Genomic DNA, 27300 nt, shown 5'->3' with positions numbered 1-27300 from the left:
GAAGTTGTATAGAAACTCTGTAGTCAGCATCTTGCCTGTATTAGAAACCCCAGGTCTAACATGGTTTTGTCTATGTGAAACATTAATGATGTCTTTGGAAATTGCTGTATGCTGTGGTAAAGAAAAATCCAACATGTTTATACATTTTTCCTGCAGAATGTGACTTGATCCTTCAAACGACGGAGTCCTGAAGGAGTCAAAATGTGAATATTGCTGTATGCAAGCTACCAGTCCTGCACATCAAACTAACATAATAAGATTGCCAACTTCACAAAAATACCCCACACACCCCAAAAGACTTAGTCAATAGAGGTAGTTTTAGTTTTAACTGCTTTGGCAGTTTTAGGCTGCTGTCTGAGCTGGTACTATATAACAGTGTTAAAATGTTTAAATTAAATAGTATACATAGTATACCACTTTAATATGGTATCATTTCAGTGCACAGAAGTGGTAGCCTTCAAGTGGCATGGATGTAGTGTTATTCGCATTTCAACTGCTTAATAACCTCATAATTGAGAGGATCCACTGACATTAACAGGCAATACATACACAGGACAAGGGAAACGTATCAGGTTCAGAACATTTTACTGTACATGGGGCATGACAGTGGTAATTTTTGAAAATGCTGTTCATTTTTCTCTTAGAGAATTCAGCTTGTGCTGCATTCAAGTGATGCCAGAAACTGGGAAATACAATTTTCTTACTTCTGCACTTGAACGGCCAACAATGTCATTTTTACCACTTGTTAAACAATAAGTTGCAACATGTGACTTTTTTCACCTCATACATGAGAGAAAAACACTAAACTTGCAGTGAAAAATATATGCCTGAGGTACTTGTATTATATCTTTGTGCTTTTTTCTCCAGAACTTGCTTTTTTCCACGTAGTGATTAGTGGGCGTATCTATGAACAAGCACCCGAACAAAGTCGTATTACTAGTTAACCTGGTATCTACAGTCTTCAGATGAGTACCCAACAGCAGCACTAAACCCAGAGGACCGAATATGGGCATGATATCGACTACAGAACGACGACATAACTTCTACTTTCAACCCAATGAAAATGCATCTCAGATGAGCAGATAGAAACTCTGTGTTAAAAATTCCAATTTAGTTGTGAAAACAAAATCTAATTTACACAATTTGTTGTCCAAAGTTTTTCACTGTGGCTACAAAGCTAATGTAGTTACAGTATGTATGTATCACATTATTTATGTAGCTATTTATGTACCAAATAATTGTAGTGTGCATACACTAACTAGCATTCTGTAAACTGTGTGCCTACATCATCACATCCTTGCCTCAACCTGTTGTTTAGAAAAATTGACTGTAATGTGGATACAATTTCTACTTTCAGCTGTACAACATACTTTTCTTCAATTTTATAGATGTTATACACCAAGCAAGTCAGACACCAAGCAAGTCAGACACCAAGCAAGTCTGTTTCAGAAAACTGTTGATTCCAAACAGTGGTGGGATTAGGGCTCAGATTTGGACCTGGGTTACAGCTAGGACCAGTCTGAGGGTTGGGTTAAGGTTAGATAGATATTGTGTTGAATGTAACTTGAAAGTAAATGAAGTATCTACAAAACATCTAAAATAGACCATCCAAATAAAGTTATACCAAATGCGTTTGTGTGTACTCAAATGGAAATTGCACTGATTTTTATAAACTTTATTAAAATGTACACACAATAATTCTTTAAAAACGTTTACAGTGCTGGTGATAGGAACCAGACGTCCACAGCATTCAGTGTCTCTAAAAGCTTCATCACAGAAAGCTCTTATATGAAATGTATATGAATACACAGCGTGATGTGTGAGGCATTGTTTTACAGTAGTTTTGAGACAAGCTTTTGGCATAAAACATTTTAAATATCCATTCTTCCAGGCTGCTGTAAGGCAAATTAGTCTAAAAACACTGGGTTGTTTTTTTTTTGTTTGCTTTATTACTATTTTATCGACATCATCATAACATATAACTCAGAAGACACGTGCAAGTTCACTGATCATTTTGGATAGTAAATAAGCTCTGTATGTGTTGCAGACATTGCAGGTGGTTCCTATCACAAAACTGTAAAGAAATTTCAGCAGTTTCTGCAAGTTTCTCCACAGTGAACCATTTCACAGTCCCTCTGGATGGTTTTGTTTACATCTCAAGGATTACATTATGCAGAAAGTTTGGGGAATAAGTGTGAAATTCCCCTGAATGTGAATGTATGAGTGTTCCCATGTAGTAGTTGAGAGGCATAGCTTTAGCCTGTACTCTTTGGCTAAGCCCAGTCTAAATATAGACCCAGCTGCCTGGGCAGTGTGGATTAAGACGAGTCTCCTGGCTAAGTTGTCAGCGACGTCCGCACTACTACTTGCACACACGTGTACAGTTCAGATAAAATATACCAGAATGTTTTTCCACAATATTTCCCACAAGGGTCTAAAATCCTTGGAATTTACAGTGCTTAAAAGATTCAGTAATTTGTTAGTCTGTATGAATGGAGGAATTATGGCTCCAAGGCTGAAGTGAATGTAATAAGCAAGTCATTAAAAATCAGATTGAATTCTAGTTTGTCAGCTGTATTCGATGGCTAACAAGACTGCAAATGCAATTTTAATCCCACTAAATTGGATCATTCTCGTTGCACTGGCAGTTACATGGCAGCAAAGAGCAGGGCAGATGAAGGTATCTCCAGCTGAAACCTGTCACCATAGTGACACACACAGAGAGCCATTTAGCGCAGAAGGAGGAGAGAGTGGGCAACGACGACAGGCCATCAGGGATGGCTGCCATGGCAACAGGCGGAATCAACAAAGCCCAAGTGTGTGGGCGACTTCTGTAAGGATGTGAATGGACCAGAAAAGAAAAGACACTGACGTCACTCTGTTGCCCTTACAGTAAAAGAATCCAAAAGTTGATGCTGACGTCAGTCCCTTGCCCACTCTGGCAGTATTACTTAAGATGGCAGTGAGGTTGGAGGCATGAAAAAGATGTGGACAATACTTGTGTAACCATTGTTCATTAGAGCTTTCTCTCAGCTAAAACAGTCCGTCCCAGTTGTTATCCATAGCTCTTGCATAATAAATCATAATTAGAAAACTTGTTACTGGCGATACTAAGTCATTCAGTAATCTTGGCTAGAACAGGTTCACAATGCCTCATGTTCAATGTGCCGTGTTCAGCATTACAGAGATGGTGAAGCAAAGTCAGTCTTGAGGGCCAACTCTTTGTTCTGCTCTTATGCTGCATTAATGTTCTCTGAATTGTTAAAGTTTGTGACCTAACGTTGCATGTGAATATGCCTTCAAGTCATAAAACACATAGGAAAGAAAATGAAAGAAAGAAAACTATCTCTGTAGTTTCTTCTATGCATCAAAGAGATCAGATGGGAAGACAAAGGAAGACTTTTGCTTAAGTTTCCTTGTGCTCAGAAGTTCCTCCTGAACAAAAGACTCCAAAAATCTCCCATGGAGCTTTAGTAGAGATCTAAATAAAGTCTTACATTGTGCTCAGATTTGCCAAGACACTAACACTCTTCATCTGCAAGTAAACACTAATCTCTCCTTTATCTATTCTGTACATCATGATACCTTTCTGCTATTCATCCTTTCAGGAGAATCACCATTAATAAGCCATCAATAAGTAATATTTCAGCAATAAAACTTTCCTCTTGGAAGTGGGAACCAGAAACAATTTTGGGTTCCAGGTTTCTGAATTGATAGTAAGGCTGGTGAAACTTTCATGCAACTTTAGTTGCTTGAAACCTACATAAAACAAAATTGTACAAGAAGTGCATAAATGTGAAGCTTTCTTCAAGTCACTTGAAGCCACAACAGTTGCAAGCATCTCAACTTAATGGAAACTTCATGTAACCTGGCTGTCTATCAGCTAATGTAACAGAATTGGGAGTTAGTGTTTTCCTCCAAGAGTGTTACAATCAGTAACAGTGTTAGTGTTAGTGGCTGATGGACAAGACACAATAGTGCTACATGTGTTTCAAAGGAAACAAGTGTTAGCCTTTATCATCCAGTGTAGCCGAAAGTATAAGCCACAACTAAACTAAATAGAAAATAAGTTAAAAAAAGATATGCCTATATCTGAAACTACTGGTTGCATTATGTATATTTTACAATGCTTGAAGATGTTACAAAGATAGCAAAACAGATTTACAGCTCCAAAGCACTTCAATGCACAGACATCATAATTATAGGTGCAATTGTGACTTCACAACTGGGAAACAGGACCTTCTGACAATCATCTAACAGTAGCAATTTTCCCCTAGCTAAAACCTTACACTGATCAGCCATCTGTCAGAGTGTGATGTCAAAATTATCATCATCTGAGCAGAATGGGCGCTTCCATACCGCTTCCTGAGATCCGTTCACCGTGTCCCAGCAGCCTCACGTAAACGTCCCGAGCTGTGTGATTGGCCATGCGGAGCTGCAGGCTGTGCCTGGTGGTAATCTTCACCTGACAGCGCATGGCATCTGTCCGCTCCTCTGAACCCTTTAAAACATTGTCCACTTCCCCCTCCAGAACGTCCTCTAGAATCTCTCTGTGCTGTCCTAGAACCTCCATTTCCAAATGTATAGCTTCCCCTCCCAAAGCTCCAGCCCTAACCCTGCTTCGCAATGACCTTCCGCCGTTCCCCAGTCCACTTTAATACTGGCTCCCACGCTCTGGCTTTCCGATAGGGTTTAGCACTGTCATACACACAAACATGCCCATATGACAGGGTCCCGGCTCGGCCCCCTCTCTTCACAGGATGGCTGAGATGTCAGCAGTGTTAACAAAGACAGGGCATTAGGGACTGGATCATCCCAAATGCAGGATGGGGCTATTTTTACAACATTAGCCATGGCACATGGCTGGGTAAATCTCAGAGGACGATTTTGGAGACAAGAAACACTTGGGAGGACTGCTGCTAGACAACCGGGGATAAAAGAAGAAAGTACTCTGATATTTCAAACTGGAGGGCCAAAAATGGATTGTTTTATCAAAAGCTATAAATAACACTGTGTTGAGTCATTGATTTTGCCTAAAAAGGTCGAATGCCTATTAGCTTATTGGTCATAGCTTCAGAGAAGATTCACTGAAGATATGCATGAAGGCTGCCAAAAGGACCCTAGATTTGCCAATGTGAGTCATTATGCTGTAGGGCAGGTACAGAAGGCGCTGCTCACGTATGCTTCCGAAAATAAAAGACAAACAGAAAAAAAAGTCCAGCACATAAGCAGTCAGTCTAATCGGCATGTGTGGGCCAATAGGCATACTTGTTCTGGGATCTAGACTAGTGATTGCTTCTTGATTAGTCAGTAATTTGTTACAGTTGGTAAATACACCCACTCGCTGCACTTCACACAGGGACTGCACAATAAATCATATTTTTCTTAGTTATTGCAATATGAGTTTCTGTGATAAACACAGTGTTGAGGGCTGCGATGACAGAATTGATCAAATCACCTAACATGGGCACTGCCATAATTTTATTGGCAGAATGTAGTACTGTGTTGGACCCTGCTCTCCTGCATGAAGAGAAACCTGCATCACCATAAGGAGCTTTATATGGAATTAAGTACACAATTTATTCAAGTTTTTTAGGCCTATAAAGAAAATAAAGCTGTAGCTGTTCAGGGAATACTGTTCTAACAGTACATGAAAAAATGTGGTTGCAGGTCTGATTTAAGATGCTTTTAGTATTTCATTCTTTTTATTTTTAACAACAGTGAATGATGCCTTTGTAATTTGTAATTTTGTATTTTTTCCAGTTTTGTATTTTTTCAATTTCAGTTTACACAGGAAGAAAACAGGCTCCATACTTGCTGCACACCTAGAGACACAGTATATTATTGATAATTTATTGCTTCTCATATTGTCACTATAATATCTAACAACATCAAGATTTATGTCCATATCATGCAGCCCTACAGCACACATATTTCTGGTCTAAGCTGCACTCACGTTTGGTCTAAAATTGTAAAAGAATGCATAGAAAAAAGCATCAATCAGGAATTGTTATTGAAATCAAAGTAACTACATCAGTACCAAACAGGTTTCAAGATGCCTAGTCTTATCCACAAGCCTAAACAACACAATAAAGATGCTGCTTTTTCTGTTCAGTATATTGGCAAACTGCACAGCATGGAAAGTTCCCCGTAATTTAACCCACCAGTATCACTTTTGTGTCTAAATGGCTCAACTTGACATGAAGCATTTACACTACTATCCATGTTTCAAAGACCTACAGGGAATATGATCCAATCCATCAGGGCTTGTAAGCCGACACAGACATTGCAGGGGCCTTAAGATCTCTTGACATCCCTTGTGTCCTTTCAAGCAGGGAATTCACGGACAGATACAGTGACGATACGGGTCTTTGGAAGTGAGCCTGGATTAAATAGCCTTTTTCTAAAAGACATATAAATTACTGGAGAAGTGCTGAGGTAAGATTGGAAGATCAATCATTTTTATATTTATATTTGAGAGTGCAATTTTCAAATCCCATTTTTAAATTATAGCCTTCATTATCGAAACAGTTGTTTCAAGTTTTAAGAGGCAAAATTTAATCTAATATGCTGCCTATAGAGTTAGACCACTCAGAGGCAACCACACCTCTATGTGTTGTGACAATACAACCACAACTTTTTGGCTTTCTGGCAGACTACATTAAGGGGTCAAGCCTTCAGGCAGAAAACTGGATATTCTGGCCTTCTTGGTTAAAAAATAGATCTAGAACCTCAACAAAATAATTTCAACTTAAACTGCAGTCGCAATATTAGTCAGAAAAATCGCAAGGGACACGCAACCAACCATGCAGTCCTGTCATAACAACAGAGGGTGGGTGAAGAGATTTCATATAGAAACACTGTATGAAAAAAAAAACAACCAGGACACCTACACATTACATCTATAGGAGCTTTTATGACGTCCCATTCTAAATCCATAGGCATTAATATAGAGTTGGTCCCTCCTATGCAGCTATAACACAATTTTAGAGTGTATCTGTGGGAATTTTCACTCTCATCCAGAAGAGCATTTGTGAGGTCAGAAACTCATGTTGGATGAGAGGGTCTGGCTCACAATCTCCGTTCTAGTTCATCCTAAAGGTGTTTGATGAGATTGAGGTCAGGGCTCTGTGTGGGCCAGTGAAGTTCTTCCACACTAAACTCACCCAGTCATGCCTTTATTTATCTTGCTTTGTGGGCCCAACCCCTGAGAACCCCATATCATTAGCACTTGGCGGCCCGCTCTGCAACTTTACATTGTCTGACACTTCATGGCTCAGCTGTTTATTCATTCTTATTGCATGAAAGATTTAACTGTGAATCAATTAACTGATTCTCAAAAACTACAGCTGGGTAATATTTCAGTATTTTAGAGTTGTCATGACAAATTTTGTCATTGTGGTAAGCAATATGTTTTCCTGAGCATATTAGATTTCATGCAGTATAGTATGTGAAAAGTTGAATAAAAAGTTTTTGAAGGCTGTTTCAAAATGTCAGTGACCCAGAAGGATAAGTGGCTTAGAAAATGTGAGTGTGTGTGTGTGTGTGTGTGTGTGTGTTTTAAAATGTAGCACTGCAAGCATATTTAGTCTGTGTGTCAAAACCATAGTACATAAACTTGTTGAAGTATCATGTTATGATATTTCTGCCATACTTTCCACCCCGAACTGCAAGTACATTAAAACAATAGTACCTTTAAAAAAAGAAACTACAAAAGAATATTTAAAATATTTTTTGTCTGTATTGTTGTTTTTTGCTTTAATGTCTACACATTAGAAGAACTACATTGAAAGACTTTATTTAAATTTAGAATACATTGTCTTTAGCTGCAAGAAGCACACATTGCTGATGCTGCCAATCGCCCTCTTGCTGGAGCATCCAGCTACAACAGCTCTAAATTAGCATGTACCTCAATACGCACACCCACTACAAGCCCAAGCACGGCTCTATTAATCAGAGCTAACAGGCCGTCTGCTGAGATAATCGGGCTGGTATTTTTAACCCTCTGATTGGAGTGTCCACAGAGACTGGAGCATCAGCTGCTCAATTTCCACTGAGCCCCTGAGAGCAAAGCACCTCACACCTGTCAACACTCTGTATGTGTGTGTACACTGTGTGTGGGAGAGCATGTGCATGCACATCACAAAAGCTTGGAATCATTTTTAATATTATGTTTTTATATATTATGTTTTTTTAATATTTATGTTTCATAGATGTTTTTGCATATTGTCGGGAGTTTTTAATAAGTAAATACACTGTAATAATCTATTTAGACTAATTTCTTGTCAAGTCTTGAGAAAAGTTCATCTCTATAGGCATGTCTCAAAGTTAATTTTTTTTACAGATTCCTAGAAATTAGCTACAAAGCATTGACATGCCAACTAGACATGTCAGGCCAGCTGTGTCATGCTGTCATGACAGGTTATGTTAAATACAGTACTGTGTGAAAGTTTTAGCCATCTAAGCAAATTTTTTAAACATTTTACCTCAGCGGTGAGTTTATCACAATATACATTAAAATAAAGTCATATTCATCATTCAAATAAACATAAAAACAATAAAAAGTAACAAGAATTTTTTGGGTCCATATTTTTCCTTGACACCTTCACAGCCGCCACAGAGACTCGTTAATATCATCAACGACATCATGAGCACAAATTAATGAAGCACTGATTGGTCAAACCAGGAGCTGCTTTTTAACTATATGTAATACTGGGTTTTCTTGAGGAGAGGTTTGAAAATGGTTAAACAAACACACTATCATCCATAAAATCACTGTATATATACATATATATATAATATATATAGCTGCTGTCGGAAGAAAACCTCAAATCTCCATTTTTGTCAATTTTCAGTTTTTGACATAATTTCAAAGGAACTGTTGCCCTTTACATTGTGTGTAAATTTCTTGCATTAAAACTACAGTATGTTTTTTTCTTTCTCCTGTAAAGTTATAATTCTGGAGATACAAGGTTTTCTTCCGACAACAGTGATTATATTAATATAATATAATATATAATATAATCATTATTAATTCATATTCTATAAAACTTAAATATGAACACTTTTCTCAGCAAATAAGCACATACTACACAAATAAATAGATTTTGAAAATAGCATTATCCCTCCTCCACCAAACTTTACAGCTGGCACAATGCAGTCAGGCACAAAGTGTTTCCACTTTTATAGAGTCTAGTGGCACTTGGCATTGTGCTTTGTGTTGTAATGCTTGCATGCAGCTGCTTGGATATGGAAACCCATGCCATGAAGCAGTGTTTGTGCTGATGTTAATCCCAGAGGAGGTTTGAAACTCTGCAGTTATTGAGTCAGCGGAGCATTGGCAATTTTTGTGCACTATGCACCTCAGCACTTGGCCAGGACAGGTTTATGGCATGTGTTATGCAGCAGGGTTCAAGTAAAGTGTTACCAAAATCTGAGGTTATGGAGGACTAGCATAATAGTATTACAATATTTTCTATATGTAGCTGCTACCAAATTTTTAATATTTACATTTACATTTACAGCATTTAGCAGACACTCTTATCCAGACGCTCTTATCTTACCCTTATCATTAAAAATCGTTTTATATTATTGAAAATAGTAACTGCAGTCTACCGAACGTAAGTATACATGTGCACATGTTACCATTATCCGCGGAGGTGTCCCTGTGTTCCTTGGTTGAGCTCAGTGCTGGTAGTAGAGGCTCCATGTTCATTATGAGTTGTTTATGGCTGAGGGAGTTATAGCTCCTGCTCTGGCCCAACTGAGACCTGTAACAGTCACAACAACACTTAGCACAACTATCAAACCCACAGACAACCAACAAAAACAATCATCAACACAACCCAAGACACAGCGAAACCAATGGCTTTCAGCTGAAAAAAGACATAAATAGAAGGAGCAATCAAAACAAGCTATGACTGCAGACAAAACAGACACACACCACCAAAGGATTGTACCCAACTGATTGTATGTTTTTCAGTTTTTACAAGGACAGTTTTGTCTTAAGGCTTCTGTATCTCCATTAAATGTTAAAAGGCTTATAAGGTTTTTAGGAGAGTAAAACAATCCGAATCTGAATTTTATGGTTGATGACATTTGAAATTTAATTTCTACAAAGCATTGATTTACTTTCAAAATAACATCAAGGTGTCTGGCAGCCAAAGGCAGTCAAACACTGAATCTCTTCCCTGCTCCCACCACCAACCTTATACTCACACTGAATGGAACTGAAATTATATCAGAAACAGCTACCTTACAGGTACACTTGCAAATTACTGACTGCAGCCAATCTGATGCTGCAGTTTATCAATCCCCACCCCATCAGTAGAAAGGGACCACCAAAGGACCACCACTGACCAGATACTATTTAAGTGATGTCTCACGCTCACAAAAGCAGTGACACTGAAATAGTAGAGGCACAAATGTATTAGACACATCAGCACTGCAGGAGCATGTACAAATTACATTTATACTGCATTTACTAGGGCCCAGTGTTCAAAAAAACACCAGCCTTTATGCACCACTTCTGTTATAAACCAAGCATTGTTATCTGGCACTGAAGAGATTTGGCGTTTGAATGCTTTTGGCTGAAAGACACGCTGATATTATTTTGGAAGAAAGAGAATGCTTTTAAGAATTTGAGTTTTAAATGTATCGATTTAGCTGCAGATTTTATTTTGCTCTCTGACAAACCTTAAAATTACATTTCATAAGGTATGACTCAGATTCAAAACATTCAAAACATTCAAAATCAGATGTATTTAAATTCAGATTTCTAATAGCCTGCACCTCCAAACATGCAAACCAAAATGAAACATCCAAATCAAACATTTTCAACAATACTTTTGAAACAAGCAGTTTTCATTTAGTAATTTACTGAAAGTTGGAAAACGCAGATTTGGAACGTCATTCTGTTCATTAATCACTGTGTTATTAAATGTTTACTGTCTGTTCTCTTAATGCATTTCAGCCAGTCTGTTGTTTGGTGATGAAGGAGTATGGGTTCTAAATAGCCCTGTTTTATTTGAAGCCAAGAGTATTTCCAAATGTCTAACTATTTCAGTTTTGATGCTTTTATTATTATTATTTCAAAATGTGGGGAAAAAAGCACAAGCCTGTTCTGTGTGTATGTCTAAACTTTTGCAGTGTAGCTGCAGACAAAACACTACAAAACGTAAAAGATCAAGATTCAAAGCTTAAAATGAGAAGCCTGAACTCTCACCTGTGAACGACCGGAGGGTCTCTCTGGATCTTTGAACTGGCTTCTATCACCTCTTTAGCAACACGACCACTGGAATCAGTGCGAACAAAAAAACAAAAAACTCATGTGCACCACTTTCCTTTTTTTATATGATCGCATTATAGAAGGAATGAAGCTCTAAGCTTTAATATCTATTAATGGAACAAAATTTTATTACAAGCAATTTTGGACAATTTCTCATTGGCTCCATTCATCCTGAAATCTTCGTACCACAAAAAGGGCCACTGAGGGTTTTGAAATAACTAATAAAAACTGAACAACTTGACTTAATAGGTTTTGATAAAATATGACAAAATGCAAGTGAAAGACATTAATATCATTAATATCATTAATAATGTAATTTTGCCAAGCTGTGAATGAGAAAGCTTAACCTACCTGTAGCGAAATCTGGTCCCTTTGAAAAATATACTGCTGCTGGAGACGGTCTTAATCTGACTCGATTTTGCACATCTGGTAAAAGAGAAGAAATTAAGAGGATGTCTGAGAAACATTAATTAGGACAGTAACTATGTGGCTACAATGGTACACAGGTATTCATGCTACTTGTGTGCCTTAACCACAGTTGTAATAGCTTGGTTAATCATTTAACCAAGCCGATGACTGATGGGCACTTAAGGTACTGATGTGTTTTGTCTCCAACTTGTGCTATGTGTATGCATGCAGAATATGAGTGTGTATAAAGGTATATGTGTATGTGTAGTTGAGGGTGGGGTGTTGAGGGTTCAGAGTAGTTCTTGTTGGGATCTACACTGGGACTAGGATGTCCTCTCGATGGCATTTCAGCTATTAATTAAAGAGCTTTAATCAGAAATGTGATCTTGCTTACTCTCGGAACATGGAGTAACCAAACACCAGAGCACCGGAGGTATGTGTGTGTGTTTCAGGGTTTGTGAGAAAGACAAGAGAAGGAAATAAGCATCAGAGAAAAGGAAAAGAGATCTCTTATGTTAGGACTGCACAATATAGACAAAACCCTATGAACGTTACACTACTAAAAATGTTAATATGCCAATATACAGTATTCTGCACATGTCCAGTGCTGTCATTTACCAGTCAAAATGGCCTTTAATTACAAGTTATTCATTTTTTTGGATATTTCTGTGGAGACTCATAATAACGGACATGGGACTCATAATAACCATGCCAGATCTGGTTTACTACCAAAATCGGTCCCCATCAGATAAACAGCACCTACAGCTCTCAGCTTTGAGAGAAATTTGAAAATTTAGCTCCACTCTTGCTTCCGATCTGGAAAAATCCACAGGTGTTTCTGTCTATCCTTCCACTGTGAGACAGCACTATGGGTCTGAAAGGATGTGTAGCTGTCAAGAAGCCAAATATCTTGTTGATGTACTGTTGATACATTACTTACATGAAGTAGATTTATTGGTAATATGTTACTTCCATTAAACAGAACCTAACCTTATCAACCTTACCCAAAACCTAACCCTCAGCCTGGCCCTAATCCTAACCCTAACCGTAACCTCAACCCAAAACCTCACCTTAATCTTGGTCCTAGTCCTAACCATAACCTTAACCTTTACATTTACATTTACAGCATTTAGCAGACGCTCTTATCCAGAGTGACTTACAAGAAGTGCTCAACCTAACCTCAACCCAAAACCTCACCTTAACCCTGGTCCTAATCCTAACCCTAACCTTAACCTCAACCCAAAACCTCACCTTAACCCTGGTCCTAATCCTAACCCTAACCTTAACCTCAACCCAAAACCTCACCTTAACCCTGGTCCTAATCCTAACCCTAACCTTAACCTCAACCCAAAACCTAATCCGAACCCTTGCCCTAATCCTGACTCTAATCTTAACATTAATCCACAACCTAATCCTAACCTTCACCCTGAACCTAATCCTAACCTTAACCTTAACCGCAACCCAAAACCTAATCCTAACCCTAACCTTAACTGCAACCCAAAACAGACCCAACCATCCCTATTTTTCTCCATAGTCACTGGCAATTCCAACCACTAACTAGGACACACTCTCTACACAGCGCCACCAAATCTTTTCAAACTGCTGCTAATACTATGTTTTTGAACAACTGAACATGCTTGGAGGAGAACGCTAACTGCCAAATCTGTCATGCTACACTCTTAAAAACAATGGTGCTTCAAAGGTTCTTTAGTAAAGAAAATGGTTCTATATAGAACCATAAACACTCAAAGAACATTTTTTTTGCATTGTGAAAGCATTCTTCAGATTAATGGAGAATATGTGGCATATAGTTCTGTATAGAACCTTTTTGAAAAGGGTTCTATATAGCACAAAAAACAGTTCTTCTATCCTTATGATAAAAGCTTGTTACAACAGAAGAATCCTTTTTGGTGCTATTCAGAACCCTTCACAAAAAGGTTCTTTGTAGAACCATGTATATCACTTTCTCCATCAATATGAAGAACCAATTTACTATGCAAAGAATCCTTTAATCATGCAAAATGTTCTTTGAGTGTTTATGGTTCATCTTTTCTATGAGTGTAGCTAAAAGGAGAGGGTGAGCGAGACAGTGAGGCCAGTTACGTTCTGTTGTGGCTCCTGACTACGGATGGCTGTGGCATCTCTAGGAATCAGATTCACGATCTTCTGACAACAGGACCAAAGTTTAGACGGGTTCTGTATTACATGTAACCAACATTATGTGTTTGAACCACATAAATATTTTATATAAATATAGAAACTCCTCTGGAAAGTCTGGGATTGGGTGCTTACAACACACTAACATAGCTGACGGTTAGAGGATTTATTTGCATATTGCAGTGTTCTGCGATATGAGTGTTACAAGGGCCAATACTACGATAACACTAAGCAAATAATATATTGTGCAGCCCTACTGTACATGTAGATGTAAAACCCACAGACACATGCAGTTGCTCTCACTTGTAAAATGCCTGATTTTCCACGCCACATTTCCAAAGGTGTTTACAGGCTGCTGGTGTGGAGGTGTGGAATGTCAAAACAAGTTTCTTCTGCAGAGAGAAAAAAGATGAAAACATGAACTGTTTGCATGCTGACAAAAGGCCAGACAGAAAGGGAGGGAGGCAGGGGGGAGGAGGTGAAAAAAAAGGGGAAAAAAGGGATTTTATTCAGGTATGGCAAGGAGACAAGGTCAATAAATTACACCATGATGGAATCTAGTGAGAGCTGAACAAACTGCTGACCGCAAACTTTCTGTCAGAGAAAAGGAGTGAAGGAGAGAGCGACGGGTGCTGAAATGACAGTGTTGAGTGTTATTTACTGGTAGCTCAGTGGTGTTTATGGGACAAATGAGCAGAATGTGAGAGTGGAGATCAATACTACAGTAAAAAGCAGCACAGATACTCAGTATTTAAGGGTTTCATTTCATTTGTGATGGTAAAGAAATTATTTGTTGAAAATCTAATTCAAACAAATGTAGTTAATCAGCTCAGACACGTCTGGAGTCTGAAGCTTGCTCCTTTAGTTTTGCAAAGGAGCTACAAGGCTAATGTAGCTAACAAGTAATGGAAGCCTACACCTGAGCAGCTAGCACTGTAATTCATTTTCTTTAAATCTTGTTCAAGTTGTTAAGTAACCTTGCTTATGTGGTTTTATAGGGTTATCTATGAAACTGGCAAAAAAGAGACAAAATTCATGCTTCAAGATGGCTGCTTCCACTGTTTTAGCTACCTGACCGGCCTTCTTACATATAATTTTCTAGTCAAAATGGTCACTAAGCTGCCATTGCATAGAAAAAAGAACTTTGTTTGCAGGTTATCCATTTTTCAGCATCAGGAAAAAAGCTGAAAAAAATTACACAGAAGCCTCAACAGCTACATATCACACTTTTCAGTATGTAGTGTGTCCACTGTCTTTATTACAGCTACCATTCTTTTCAGAAGACTATCTTTCAGTTTTTCAAAGAAATCTGCTGGGACATTTTTCCACACCTCCAAAGTTCAGTCTTCTAAGTTGGTTGCATTTTCTACTTCTTACTATCCCAGTATTCCCAAACACACTTAGTGATGCTGAGGTCTGGACTCTGGGGTGGGCAGTCCAATGTTATAAGAATACCAGCAGCTTCATTGTTTGGGAAGTATGGTTAGATGTTTTCAGCAGTGTGCTTGGAGTCATTATCCGTCCTGATGTTATTATTCTTTGCCAAGATCTCAAATTTAGATTAATCTAGTGCAAATTTTCTTCTGTTTCTTCTGCTTTTCTCAGTAAGGGCGCCTTGACAGCTACACATCCTTTCAGAACATCAGAAAGGACAGCCAAACAGGAGGAAGGTCATTAGAGATGCGAGTCAAGCTTTTTATTTTTTTGGATACTGTTACATGTCTGTGTCGGTCAGGCCCAATTAGATCCAATTAGATTCTACTCTACTCAATTTCATAGTGAAACCATAGAGGATCTAGAGGTCTCTGAGGACTGTAGCCTTGATCCAAAGTACATTAACCAAGCTTAGCTAAAGGCATTAAAACAGCAGTGCTTAGGTAGAGTTGGACCAAACCAGTCTGTAGTATGTAACTGGCTTATTATTCTGTTAAATCAGATGTTGAAAGGCTCGTATATCTGTGCTGAACTGAACAGGGGTTAACAAATTGCACGGACTGGCTAATGCATTTTTATCACCTTTCAAGAGTGACATATGTTTTAGACTAAGTGTCCCTGAATCTATGCATTGGGCTGTGCATGTGTGATAAGAGGTAAGTGTATGTGCTGGATTACGCTAGGCTGAACATGTGCTCTCTGCGAGGAGCTGAAAAATGGAACTGTCAGGAGAATTTGTTCCATTACCCTCTTACGTTGTGTAATATGAGACAGAGGATCAATAAATGGATGTCTAAGCAGCAGCCTGAAGCCCCAAAGAAATCAATACCAACTTCCATGCAGCTTAGCATGAGAGCATTGCCCTCTGAAAAGCACCAGTGGGACATCACTGTGGGGTTCCAGGCCTAGCAAGGTACATTTGGGTTTAGTTGGGATTTAGATCATTACAAAGTGAATCCCTATATCGATACATACACCTCCATGCCTAATCTGCTCTGAGGCACATTTAGTACACGTTGAGCTGTGTTCAGAGTGAGGGAAATCTTAGCTAAACCAATCCACTTGACATTATCAGATGTCTTTGTATTCAAAGTGCACAGCTAATCTAAAGTAACGGTACAAACTGCATGTCCAAATGGACAATATACAAGCTAAAAAATGCTGCTTCTACTGTCAACTTGTGCCAAATTTTGGTCTATTTTATTGTCAAAAACAGGGTCAGAATCTCTAAGCTTGTTAGCTATAATAGCCCCTAGCTTTGCTCTGGAGCTATGAGGCTTATGTTGCTTACAAGTAACAGAAGCTCATCCCTGACCAATTAGCATTGCACTTATAGCATACTGTTATCAAAAAGGTGTCAAAAGTACAGACAAAATTCTACCTTCATGATGGCTGCTGCTGTTTTAGCTGTGTGATATACATTTCCAAAATTATTAACTCACCCATACAAATCACTGAATTCAGGTTCCTATCACTTCAATGGCAACAGGTGTATAAAACTAAGCACCTAGGCCTGCAGACTGCTTCTACAAACATTTGTGAGAGAATGAGTCGCTCTCAGGAGCTCAGTGAATTCCAGCGTGGTACCGTGATAGGATGCCACCTGTGCAACAAGTCCAGTTGTGAAATTTCCTTGTTACTAAATATTTCACAGTCAACTGTCAGTGGCATTATAACAAAGAGGAAGTGACTGGGAACGACAGCAACACAGCCACAAAGTGGTAGGCCACGTAAAATGACAGAGCGGGGTCAGCGGATGCTGAGGCGCATAGTGTGCAGAGGCCTTTCTGCAGAGTCAATCACTACAGACCCCCAAACTTCATATGGCCTTTATATTAGCCCAAGAGCAGTGAGTAGAGAGCTTCAGGCACTGGGTTTCCATGGCCAAGCAGCTGCATCCAAGCGCAATGCAAAGCGTCGAAGGTAGTGGTGTAAAGCGCCGTCACTGGAGCTTTACACCAGTGGCGGAGACGTGTTCTCTGGAGTGATGAATCACGCTTCTCCATTTGGCAATATCATGGAGGCCTCTGGGTTTGCCAGTTGCCAGGAAAACGGTACTTGTCTGACTGTATTGGGCCAAATGTAAAGTTTGGTGGAGGGGGGATTAGGGTGTGTTTTTTTTTTTTGGCTTTGTTGGGCTCGGCCCCTTAGTGAAAGGAACTCTCACTGCTTCAGCAGACCAAGAGATTTTGGACAATTTCATGTTCCCAACTTTGTGGGAACAGTTTGGGAATGGCTCCTTTCTGTTCCAAAGAACACCTTTGGGATGAATTAGAGCAGAGACTGTGAGCCAGGCCTTCTCATCCAACATCAGTGTCTCACCACACAAATGCGCTTCTGGAAGAATGGTCAAAAATTCCCACAAACACACTCCTAACCCTTGTGGAAAGCCTTCCCAGAAGAGTAGAATCTGTTATAACTGCATTTAACCCTATGGATTAAGAACGGGATCTCACTCAATTTCATATGCGTGTGACGGCAGATGAGTGAAGACTTTTGGAAATATAATGCTAGTTCATCCCTATATGTGTTAGCTACATTAGCTTTATAGTTCCAGTTCAAAATTAAAGAAGCAATCTGGACATCAAACATGTCTGACTGAGGAACCACTTTTGAGATAAAGGGAAAATGTAAGTACCTCTTTTCCTACTTTTGCTCATTTATGAAATCGGCTTTAGCTGACTAAAGCTAATTCTTGAGCCGACTCGGTTTGATGAACTGAAATTCATTACGTCAATCAATCTGAGAAGGCTGCTATATCTAAGACTGATCTTAGCCAGCTCTACCCATTTTTCTCCAAGTGACAGTCTGAAGTTATAACAATGACAGCTATTCTTACCTCGCTTCTTTTTGAGCCATGAGCTTCTGAGCATCGCAAAGTGCTTTACAAAGGAATATAACTGAAATATTGGGAAGACTAAATTAAAGTAAGAGCACAATTATAAACAGGAAAAATTAGCTACAAAACTCCAGACACTCATTTCGGATAACCCTAACCTCGATTCTTTGGAAAGCCGCATTTGCAGTCAGGAACAGCACAACGTTTCATAAGTTTCCTCACATTCAATAACTCTAATACTAACACTCTACATCTACCTCATTTCAACAAGAATGGGTGAGGCTAAATAGCTGTGGGCTAAATATGTAAATGTGTTCAAAATTGTCAAATCACAGCCATCAAAATAGGCTGTTTTTGCAGATTTCATATGTGGACTATATGAACGAGGGACTGAAAAAGAGCAAGGAATGTGGTTTTCATGATATGGGCCCTTTAAACACTGGGGTATGTGTACTGTAGCTTTGCAGATTCCCAAATGAACAGTCCTTCCATTTTTCCACTGTAGTGATGAACTGTACTGTTTGTATTTGTTGTGGTACATAACTTACATATTAGTTTCATAGTATATTACCATATAATTCATACTAGATACTGAATAGCAAGTCTTAACATTAATAACTGAATAATACGGCTACTGTTTTAGGGTTAACCTAAACTGACCTAGTTTTTAATATAAGCATACAGCATACATTTTCCACCAAGAGCGTGACAGGGTAACTATGAATGAGAAATTACATTACACACAAATCAGAGAGATTTGTGTTTAAAACTGTTCCTTAACTAAATTGTTCTATAAAGTGATGAATGAAGTTGTGTGATTGGTCAGCTATTGTTCAGACTCAGTATAGTGATCAGTTGACATGTTTTAGGGTAACATCTGTATATATCACAAGAAGGCATATATGTATGTACACATGTATGCATCAGTCTCAGCACACATAATGATCTGTTCCAAAGTGTGTGTTTAGCATGCAGTTACACTGGGCAAGTGTACACACAAATTAAAGGAATACTCCAGTGTTTTTCTACCAGATATCTATCTAGCAGACAATAATTTCCATGTGGTTCAAAAACACAGAACATTTTTTCTTTATCCATCAATTTTCTAAGCCACTTCTCCATCAGGGTTGTGGGGGGGTGCTGGAGCCTTTCCCAGCAGTCATTGGGCAGAAGGCAGGATACACCCCCAGGTCACCAGTCCATCGCAGGGCAGACAGACACTCACTCACTCACTAGATTGGAGCATGTCCAATCAACCTGACTGCATGTCTTTGGACTGTGGGAGGAAACTGGAAAACCCAGAGAGAAACACGGGGAGAACATGCAAACTCCACACAGAGAGGACCCCGGTCACCTGGCCTGGGAATCGGACCCAGGCCCTCCTCGCTGTGAGGCGACAGCGCTACCCACCGTGCCACCGTGCCGCCCCCCTTTAGGTTGAAAAACGCTGGAGTATCTCTTTAACACACTCAACCGCACTCCTTATAAGGTTATGAGCCTATATTATAAGGTCAACTCCCAGGATCACAGAGATGAAGAGCACTCTGGCTCCATCATGTACCTAAAGAATCCTTCAGGAAACTCATCATACATGTATGTTTTTAAAGCTTAAGAAACACTTTAGTCTAATGCCCAACATAATATTATTCAGACTAAAAAGACTACGGCTCTACCAACAGTCATGAATAATTAAGATCCCTTTTTAAAATTACTAATCAAAATTAATACTAGTTATGTACCATTTTTTCCCGGATCTCGCCAGTCACAATAAAAAAACACTGGATTTTTTAAATGAATTATTTCTCATTCCAAGGTCATCAAAACAAGCCCCTGAAAGCACAGATTGCAAGCTTTTAACTGATGGCAATTTACTTTTGTAAGTCGAAAAATTGATATTTTATGGTAATTTCAATTGGATAATAAATTGCTGTTGTGCATAGTCTTGCTTTGCCAAAACAAAAACTTCTTTTTGCTATATTTTTGTCATTTACTATGCTAGAACATACAGGAAAGTGCTAATGTGGACCTGCTGACACATAATGTAAATTGAATAAAAATGAATTTACGTAAGTTATGTATGTATTTAAATACTTTTAAATAGTGTGGCAAAATGAAGGTCATTACTCTAGACTTCTAAGGTTTATTGATCACTGCATTTGGAAATCGCCATGAATATCTCCAGCTGGGCATAACAACTAAAGTGTATTTCAAATCGAGGAGGATGAGAGGTGTGAGGGGAAAGGCAGAAGCAGTGGATAAGTGGATTATATGGGTTTAAAACATGTTTAAAGGCTTATAACAAGTATATAAAGGTGCTATGGCATAACTCATTGATGTTCATGGTATGTGCATTTACTCACCAGCGATGGAAAAGTACACACAGAGAAAAGAAGACAGAAGCACATGTAAAACTGGATTTAAAGCAGCAAGACACAAACAGAAAGATGAGCATGACATGCTGAATATATTTCTGATATTTTTTATATATTTTTAATGACCTGCATGAAATGATCAAATGAAACCAAAAAGCATTGTATATCTCTTTGCTAAGTTGTTTTGTGGAGTTAGAAAAGACAAGAAAAATGGAAGCATATAAGTTACAATAATCGTCAGAAATGAGCATTGTTATTAAAGTATATACAGTGCTGTGCAAAAGTCAGAGACCACCCTTTTCATTGATTCAATTTCAGTCAAAATGGCCATTGAATAAAAGTTTCCTGAATTTTTCAGGAAACATATTTTAACAGAAAATTACACAGAAATCCCAATAATTACATATAATTATTTTCAGTATTTATCAGAGATGTGGGAAGTGCGGGTGCTTAGGGTGCTGCAGCATCCCTAGATTTCAGGAATGCAGCTGCTAAAAATAAAATATATGATCATTTGAGCCTAGTAGTGATTCACATATCGCTGCTGTCGGAACAAAACCTCGTATCTCCATTTTGTTGTTTTTCAGTTTTTGACATTAATAGAAAATGCCTGATGCCCTTTACATTGTGTGTAAATTTCATGATGAATGGACCAAAAGAAATGACTCAAAATGACTTGGAAAAAAGTCTGGTTCCATTGACTTACATTAAAGTAAAGTAGGTTTTTTCCTTCTCCTGTAAAGTTACCATTTTGGAGATGCAAGGTTTTCTTCCGACAACAGCGATATGCTTGTTTTAGAAAGTAGATTATATTTTTATATTCTATGTATTTTCTGAAGCTGCAGTAGCTGTTTATTCCCTTGACAACTGTTTTCAGCTTTTTGTTCATGCTGCTAAAACACAAGCACGATGAGGTGCAAAGAGGGAAAGTCTTTGCAGGACTAGACCAGTTCTGAGCCCCAAAGCAACTTAATATGTTTTTGAACTTCCAAATAATCGTCTAATATAATAATAAAGCATTAAGCCACAAGAGGCCATGCGTTACTCTGATTTTATCTCAGAAAGGGTCATCTCCGTGAAGCAAAGTGTCTCAAATTCCCTTCGCTGTGATAAAACAGTGGTAACACACAGGGTCAAGTGGCTTATTGTTTTTATAAAACAGTAGGCAACACAAAATATGATAAAACACAGCTTCCATAAAATAATTTGCTAATATTAATAATAATCAACATGAACAAATATTTCGCCAAGAAATGTAGTTCCTTTAGAGCACAGTATCCTGGTCAAGCAAACATAGAGGTCATTTTTCATCTTATTAACCTTTTGTCGTTTAACAATGAACATACGATAATACAGCACTGTTTAATGCAAAAACTTTCACTTTATAAGTACTTTTTGGTTGCAAAATTACCACTGGGAGCTGTATTTAACACCAGTCCAGCTGCGTACCCCTCCTTGTGCTGGGGCTGAATCTCAAATGGCTCCCTGCTCCCTATATAGTGCACTACGTAGTAATTTAAATACTGGATCCTGCAGCCCAACTGTGCAAAATGTATCTACATATAGGCATTTGGGCCACATCCACACTCGATACATAATGCAATGTTTGGAATTTCTAATCTTTCATTGCTCGGACACTATTTAGGGAGTACGGAGCTGTTTGTAATACATTTAAGTGATATTTTTTAAACTTTTATATTGCTGTTCTACAGTTAATCAAACCATAAGTGCTTTAATTCAAGCCTGTGATGTTGAAGATGGAGTTTCGGCTGTTGGTTATCTTTTAGCCTGTTAGCTAGATGACCAGCATTGTTCTTATCAAAAAACATAAGTTTTCAGCCCCTCAGTTTAAACAAAAAACAGGTTCTTACTTCATCAGTCCACTCAGGTGTCCTTGTGAGCAGCATTAGAGCCAAAGATTATTCCATTAACATCACAAGTGGCTTTTCATGCTGTGGCGCAGTTAAAGACAATTCATTTGTTGTGAGGCTGTCACAGGTGCATATATCTTGAATTTTACAACGGCTTCAAACGCAGCTCAGCCAGTCAGGTTTTAGGACCAGAACTACCTGTTTTATAAAAGTATTTTTATGAATCACTGCACCTCCCACTCGATGTGTATTCCAGTGTTAAATCTCACTGTGTAACTATGGCTATGACACAATTGGTTACTGCACTATGTAACATTCTGATTGGTCACTGCTCAGTTCATTTGCATAAAGTTTGTGCAGAACGAAGGAGCAGAGATGATGTGCACTAGAGGTTTGATGTGACAGTGACATGCATATACTGCCATCTCTCGCCTCATTAAAACACGTTCTGTTTCACATAAGCCATCGAGAATAATCCAATAAAAAAGGGAAATCGTTTTGCATGATGTCATCATTCATGTGACATATATGCTACTTAAAATTTCAGCAGCACCAACTTAAAACACCTTCCCACATCCTTGGTATTTATTGTGACAATGCTTTGCCTTTATTATAGCTTCCATTCTTGTCAGTAGACTTGCTTTCACTTTTTCAAAAAAAATCTGCAGGAATATTTTTCCACACCTCAAAAGTTCATTCTTATAAGTCGGCTGCACTTTCTGCTTCTCAATCGATATAATCCCATTTAGAAATTAGACACATCAGTGCATAAAACCCTAACTGACATCTCAGATGTCCAGTTTCAGTGTTCTAGTGCAAAACCTGCACTCACTGGCAGTTTTGACAGCAAATTAAATAATTAAAAATAATTTTTAAAAATTAGGTTTTTGCACAGTACTGTACGTGGCAATAAGAGTGTGCTATGGCTGTTATATGGTGTGCAGATGTGTCATTAGAAACAACAGGGAGTGGATGAGTGTGAACATAAGACTTCACAGGTGACTTTGAAAAAGGCAAACTCATGTAACTTACCTCTCTCTGTACTCCAATCACGTAAAATGTTTTTCCTTCAAACTTAAATTTGCTGACATCAGCCCTGAGAGAGTGAGAGATCACTGTGTTTAGTGTTAAAACATTGTGGAAGGAAATAGAGTCCATTGACCCTCATTCTATTGTCACTCCATTCTAGCATTTTAGCATGGGGCTAATGCTGTGTTTTCTTGCCTGTTCCATGTGGTCTGCAGTGAGTTAATGCTCCTAAATCTAATCCTTCGTCCTTAATAACCCTTCAGGCTGTAGAACTTACAGGATATAATATTTTAAAAGAATAGCTCACACAAAAATGATAATTATGCCATTTCGCATTACACGCAAGGCTACATGTTAACTTTTCACTGCTAGCTTTTATTTTTGGGGGGTTTTTTTGCCACAATTAACATTTTTAGGTGAATTACCTGAGTAAAAGTGAGATTAAGGAGTAGAGAGAGAGATAAAAGAGTGGAGTGGGAGGCTGAAGACAGTGAGAAGTCGCGGTATAGAATGAGGAAAGCAGGACACATTTGAAGGCTACCAAAAGTTGAGTACCATTTCAACAAGTGGATCCGCTTGTTTCCCTGGAAAACCATGAAGCCCCGGGCAGTGAATCCAAGAAATGCTGTTGTCCCTGTGAAGTCCTGCAGCAAAGAAGAAGCATTAAGACCACAGTTAGCATGCAGTGCTTCATCTGCTGGAACGTAACAGTGGAAAAATTAGTTATGCTATTTACCATCCTGGGACAACATGAGACACTCCAATAAGTCTAAAAGCTCAATAAAGTAAAATGTAATTAAAAAGCTACTGAGCAGTAAATTAGTTGTGGTTTCAGAAAATCAGTGCCCTTTATGACCCCTGACAATTATTTCCTGTTAGACATAAACCTTGAAATCTTTGCCCATGTGGCTTTAGCTAGCCAGTTTTGTTATCTGTGAAATTACTCCATAATTAGTCTGTGTAACACTCTACACAGTTGAGCCCAACCTGACTGATAAGCAATAGAGCTAGCTAAGCCCCCAGGTTCTGATGGGACTCAAATTAAAATGGATCCCAGGCCCTGAAGCCTAAGCTGAAAGTTAGCTTGGCCTGAAAAAGCACGAGCGATCGGCTTTGCCACCGGGTCTGAGCGTTCAGATTGGACTCAGACCGATATGACGTTATTGTCCCGGAGTGCAACACCACTATCAGGACACAGAACACACACGGTTGCATCACCAGCACAGCCACACACATTGATTCTGATGCACTCAGAGAACATGTTAAACAAGGCCAGAGCCTCACTCAGAAATGTGCTTTAGACTTCAGTGTAGGGCGCAAAGATCAGCTGATGCGAATGCAGAGCTGGGTCCCATCAACTGGACCAAGTTTAGTGTCGTTACTAATCACACCTAGCATAAACAACACAGTTTAAAAGTCAGAGACCCCCCTTCATTTATTTAATTTCCAGGCAAAACTGACTCAAAATACAAGTTATTAGTTGTTATGATCAGGAAAACAGAAACAGAAGACACAAAAGCTTCAACAACTAAATGTATGTTTTTTCACTATGTAGTGAGTTCATCCTTTGCTTTTATTACAACTTTCATGCTTCTCAGGAGCCTTGCCTTCAGTTTTTTAAGATAAATCTGCAGAGAAAAGTTCAGTCGTAGAAGTTGGCCGTATTTGCTGTTTTCTACAATCCAATTCCAAACACATTCACTGGGGTGGTCCGTATGATGTTGAGAACACCAGCAGCTTTTTTCTTTGATGTGCAAATATTCATCGTTTTGTCCATTTCATTTTCTCAGTACTTGCTTCTTGACAGCTACACATTGTTTCAGACCCATAGCGCTGAGCTGTCTTCTCACAGTGGAAGGATGGACAGAAACCCCTGTGGATTATTTCAAATCAGAAGCAAGAGTGGAGCTTGATTTTCTCCTCTCTCTCCAAGATGAAAGCTTTAAGTACAGTTTATCTTATGGCGACAGGTTTGGTGGTCTACTAGGTCTTCCACTGTTATTAGTCCCATTTTTCTGTGTCTTTTCATAATTTTCTGAACTCCTTTTTGAAACTCTTGTCAATTCTCCATTTTTTTACTTTATTATATATAATCACAGAAATAAGTAATGAAAATGAAAAAAAATGCTGGCTGTTTTGACTAGAAAATTAAATAAGTGAAGGGTGGTCTCTGACTTTTTCACAGCAGTGGTATTGACCGTGGCCCATCTGTTGCTGCATCTGTATCAGCCGCCTTCTTCTCCATTCATCAACGGAAGGGACCGCCAAAGGCCCAACAATGACCTGATATGATGTAGGTATTGGAACGTTCTTAGCACAGTTGGGCTTTTTGGCAGGTGCAAGAGTATCAGGCAGTAGCACTATTAGCATTTGCATTTGTTTAGATCTGTGTGCTATAAGCTAAGTGAGCTCTAATAGGCTACTGGCATGTTTTGCATGGAAATAATTATATTGATATAGTGATATATTATAAAGGAAACAATTACATTTAACGTTAATTGTGTTAACTGCCTGCACTGGAAAATCTGTATAAAAAAAGAGTTAATAGAGTTAATATCAACATTTATATAATAAAATACAGTGTACTCAATACCTTGCAGGGATGTGGGTCGACCCCATACGTGTCGAGTGTGTGAGCTCTCTGAAGCAGGTTCAGTTCAGCCAGGGCTGGAGACTGACCCCTATAGCGAAGAGCAAAAACAGAACCAGTTACTGGGTTGAAAGGTAACTAAATACCCAGTTTGAAGTACTATCAGAAGATGATGATGAAGTACACTAGATTCAGTTCATGCATCTAATAAAATGAATGGTTAAAGAGTGGAAATATGAATATTGCTACAGGTGAGCTAAAGCTACTGTGCAGACTGACAGTCTGCTTAAGCGGGTTACAGTGGCAGTAAACATTTCCATGTTCAGACTGAGGACAGTTGAAAAGGAGACAGAACAAAATCAGCAGGTTTCCCTGCAGTTCTCTGTTTTTCATCTGATACTCACTGAAACACGACAGAGCTCTCCTTTTAGCTTGATTTAAAAAGATCATAAGAGCAAACCCTGCCAACAGAGGAGTGGATGGTGGTGGGAGTGAACATGCGCTAATGCTTTATGCTGATGATATTCTTTTCCTGACTAGTTTACCTGCACTAATGGACACTACTGATACATACTCTAAGTTGCCTGGCTACCAAATTAATTGGATCAAATCAGAGGCAATGCCTACATCTAGGCATTGTCACCCACAAATAATAAAACAGTATAATTGTAGTTGGATTCTTAAAGGCATGATTAATCTGGGCATTAAATTAACCTCAGAGCTAGGTGAGATGGCAACACTGAACTTTGAGCCTCTCCTTCAAAACATTAAAACAAACTTGGGTAAATGGGAAAAGTTAAACCTGAGTCTTTGGGGGAAGATAAATGTTACTAAAATGGTATTAGCACCACAATTTAACTATATATCTATGATGTTGCCACTTAGTAAACCTGATCACATTTTTAAACAATATGAAAGTGTAATCAGAGAATTTCTATGGGCAAGGAGGAAGCCCAGATTTAAATGGAGTAAAATGTGTGTGCCCAAAGAGAAGGGAGGGCTTGGCCTTCCAGATGTTAGGCTATATAGTTTGTCATTTGAAATGGCTAAGATAATCAACCACTGGAGGGGAAGAGTGTCTGGTTTAGTGTGGGCTAGTATAGAGAAAAACCTGGCAGCACCATTCTATCCAATTAATGTGCTATCCCATTGTTTCAAAAGTAAAGGGAAAGACATAAACCTAGTCACTAAGCATTCTCAAGGGGTCTGGGCAAAGGTTCATAAATTGCACAAGATTTGCCACTTCAAACAACATTATGCTTCACTCTGGTTCAACCCAGAGGTGAAGATTGGGAAGCACAAAGTGTATTGGA

The 27300-nt window shown here is 38.7% G+C and overlaps 1 protein-coding gene across 2 annotated transcripts in view; it reads right to left on the bottom strand.

The window, feature by feature from the left end:
* The window catches only part of frmd3 (FERM domain containing 3), a 72311-nt gene that overhangs the window by 2130 nt on the left and 42881 nt on the right, over positions 1-27300 (bottom strand). The window contains exons 7-13 of one of the 2 annotated variants that reach the window (XM_017696285.2): positions 25991-26078; positions 23953-24041; positions 23401-23464; positions 14156-14241; positions 11639-11713; positions 11225-11293; positions 9646-9770 (exon numbers count right to left, since the gene is read on the bottom strand). In XM_017696285.2, the coding sequence (XP_017551774.1) occupies positions 9646-9770; positions 11225-11293; positions 11639-11713; positions 14156-14241; positions 23401-23464; positions 23953-24041; positions 25991-26078 (596 nt within the window). Of the gene's footprint in view, positions 1-9645; positions 9771-11224; positions 11294-11638; positions 11714-14155; positions 14245-23400; positions 23465-23952; positions 24042-25990; positions 26079-27300 lie in introns of both variants that reach the window. The other variant, XM_017696284.2, reaches the window with a different exon arrangement.

This window comes from Pygocentrus nattereri, chromosome 29 (genome assembly GCF_015220715.1).
Source record: "Pygocentrus nattereri isolate fPygNat1 chromosome 29, fPygNat1.pri, whole genome shotgun sequence".
Taxonomy (NCBI): domain Eukaryota; kingdom Metazoa; phylum Chordata; class Actinopteri; order Characiformes; family Serrasalmidae; genus Pygocentrus; species Pygocentrus nattereri.
The sequence above is the reverse complement of the archived record's forward strand: the minus strand, read 5'-3'. Positions and strand labels throughout refer to the sequence as shown.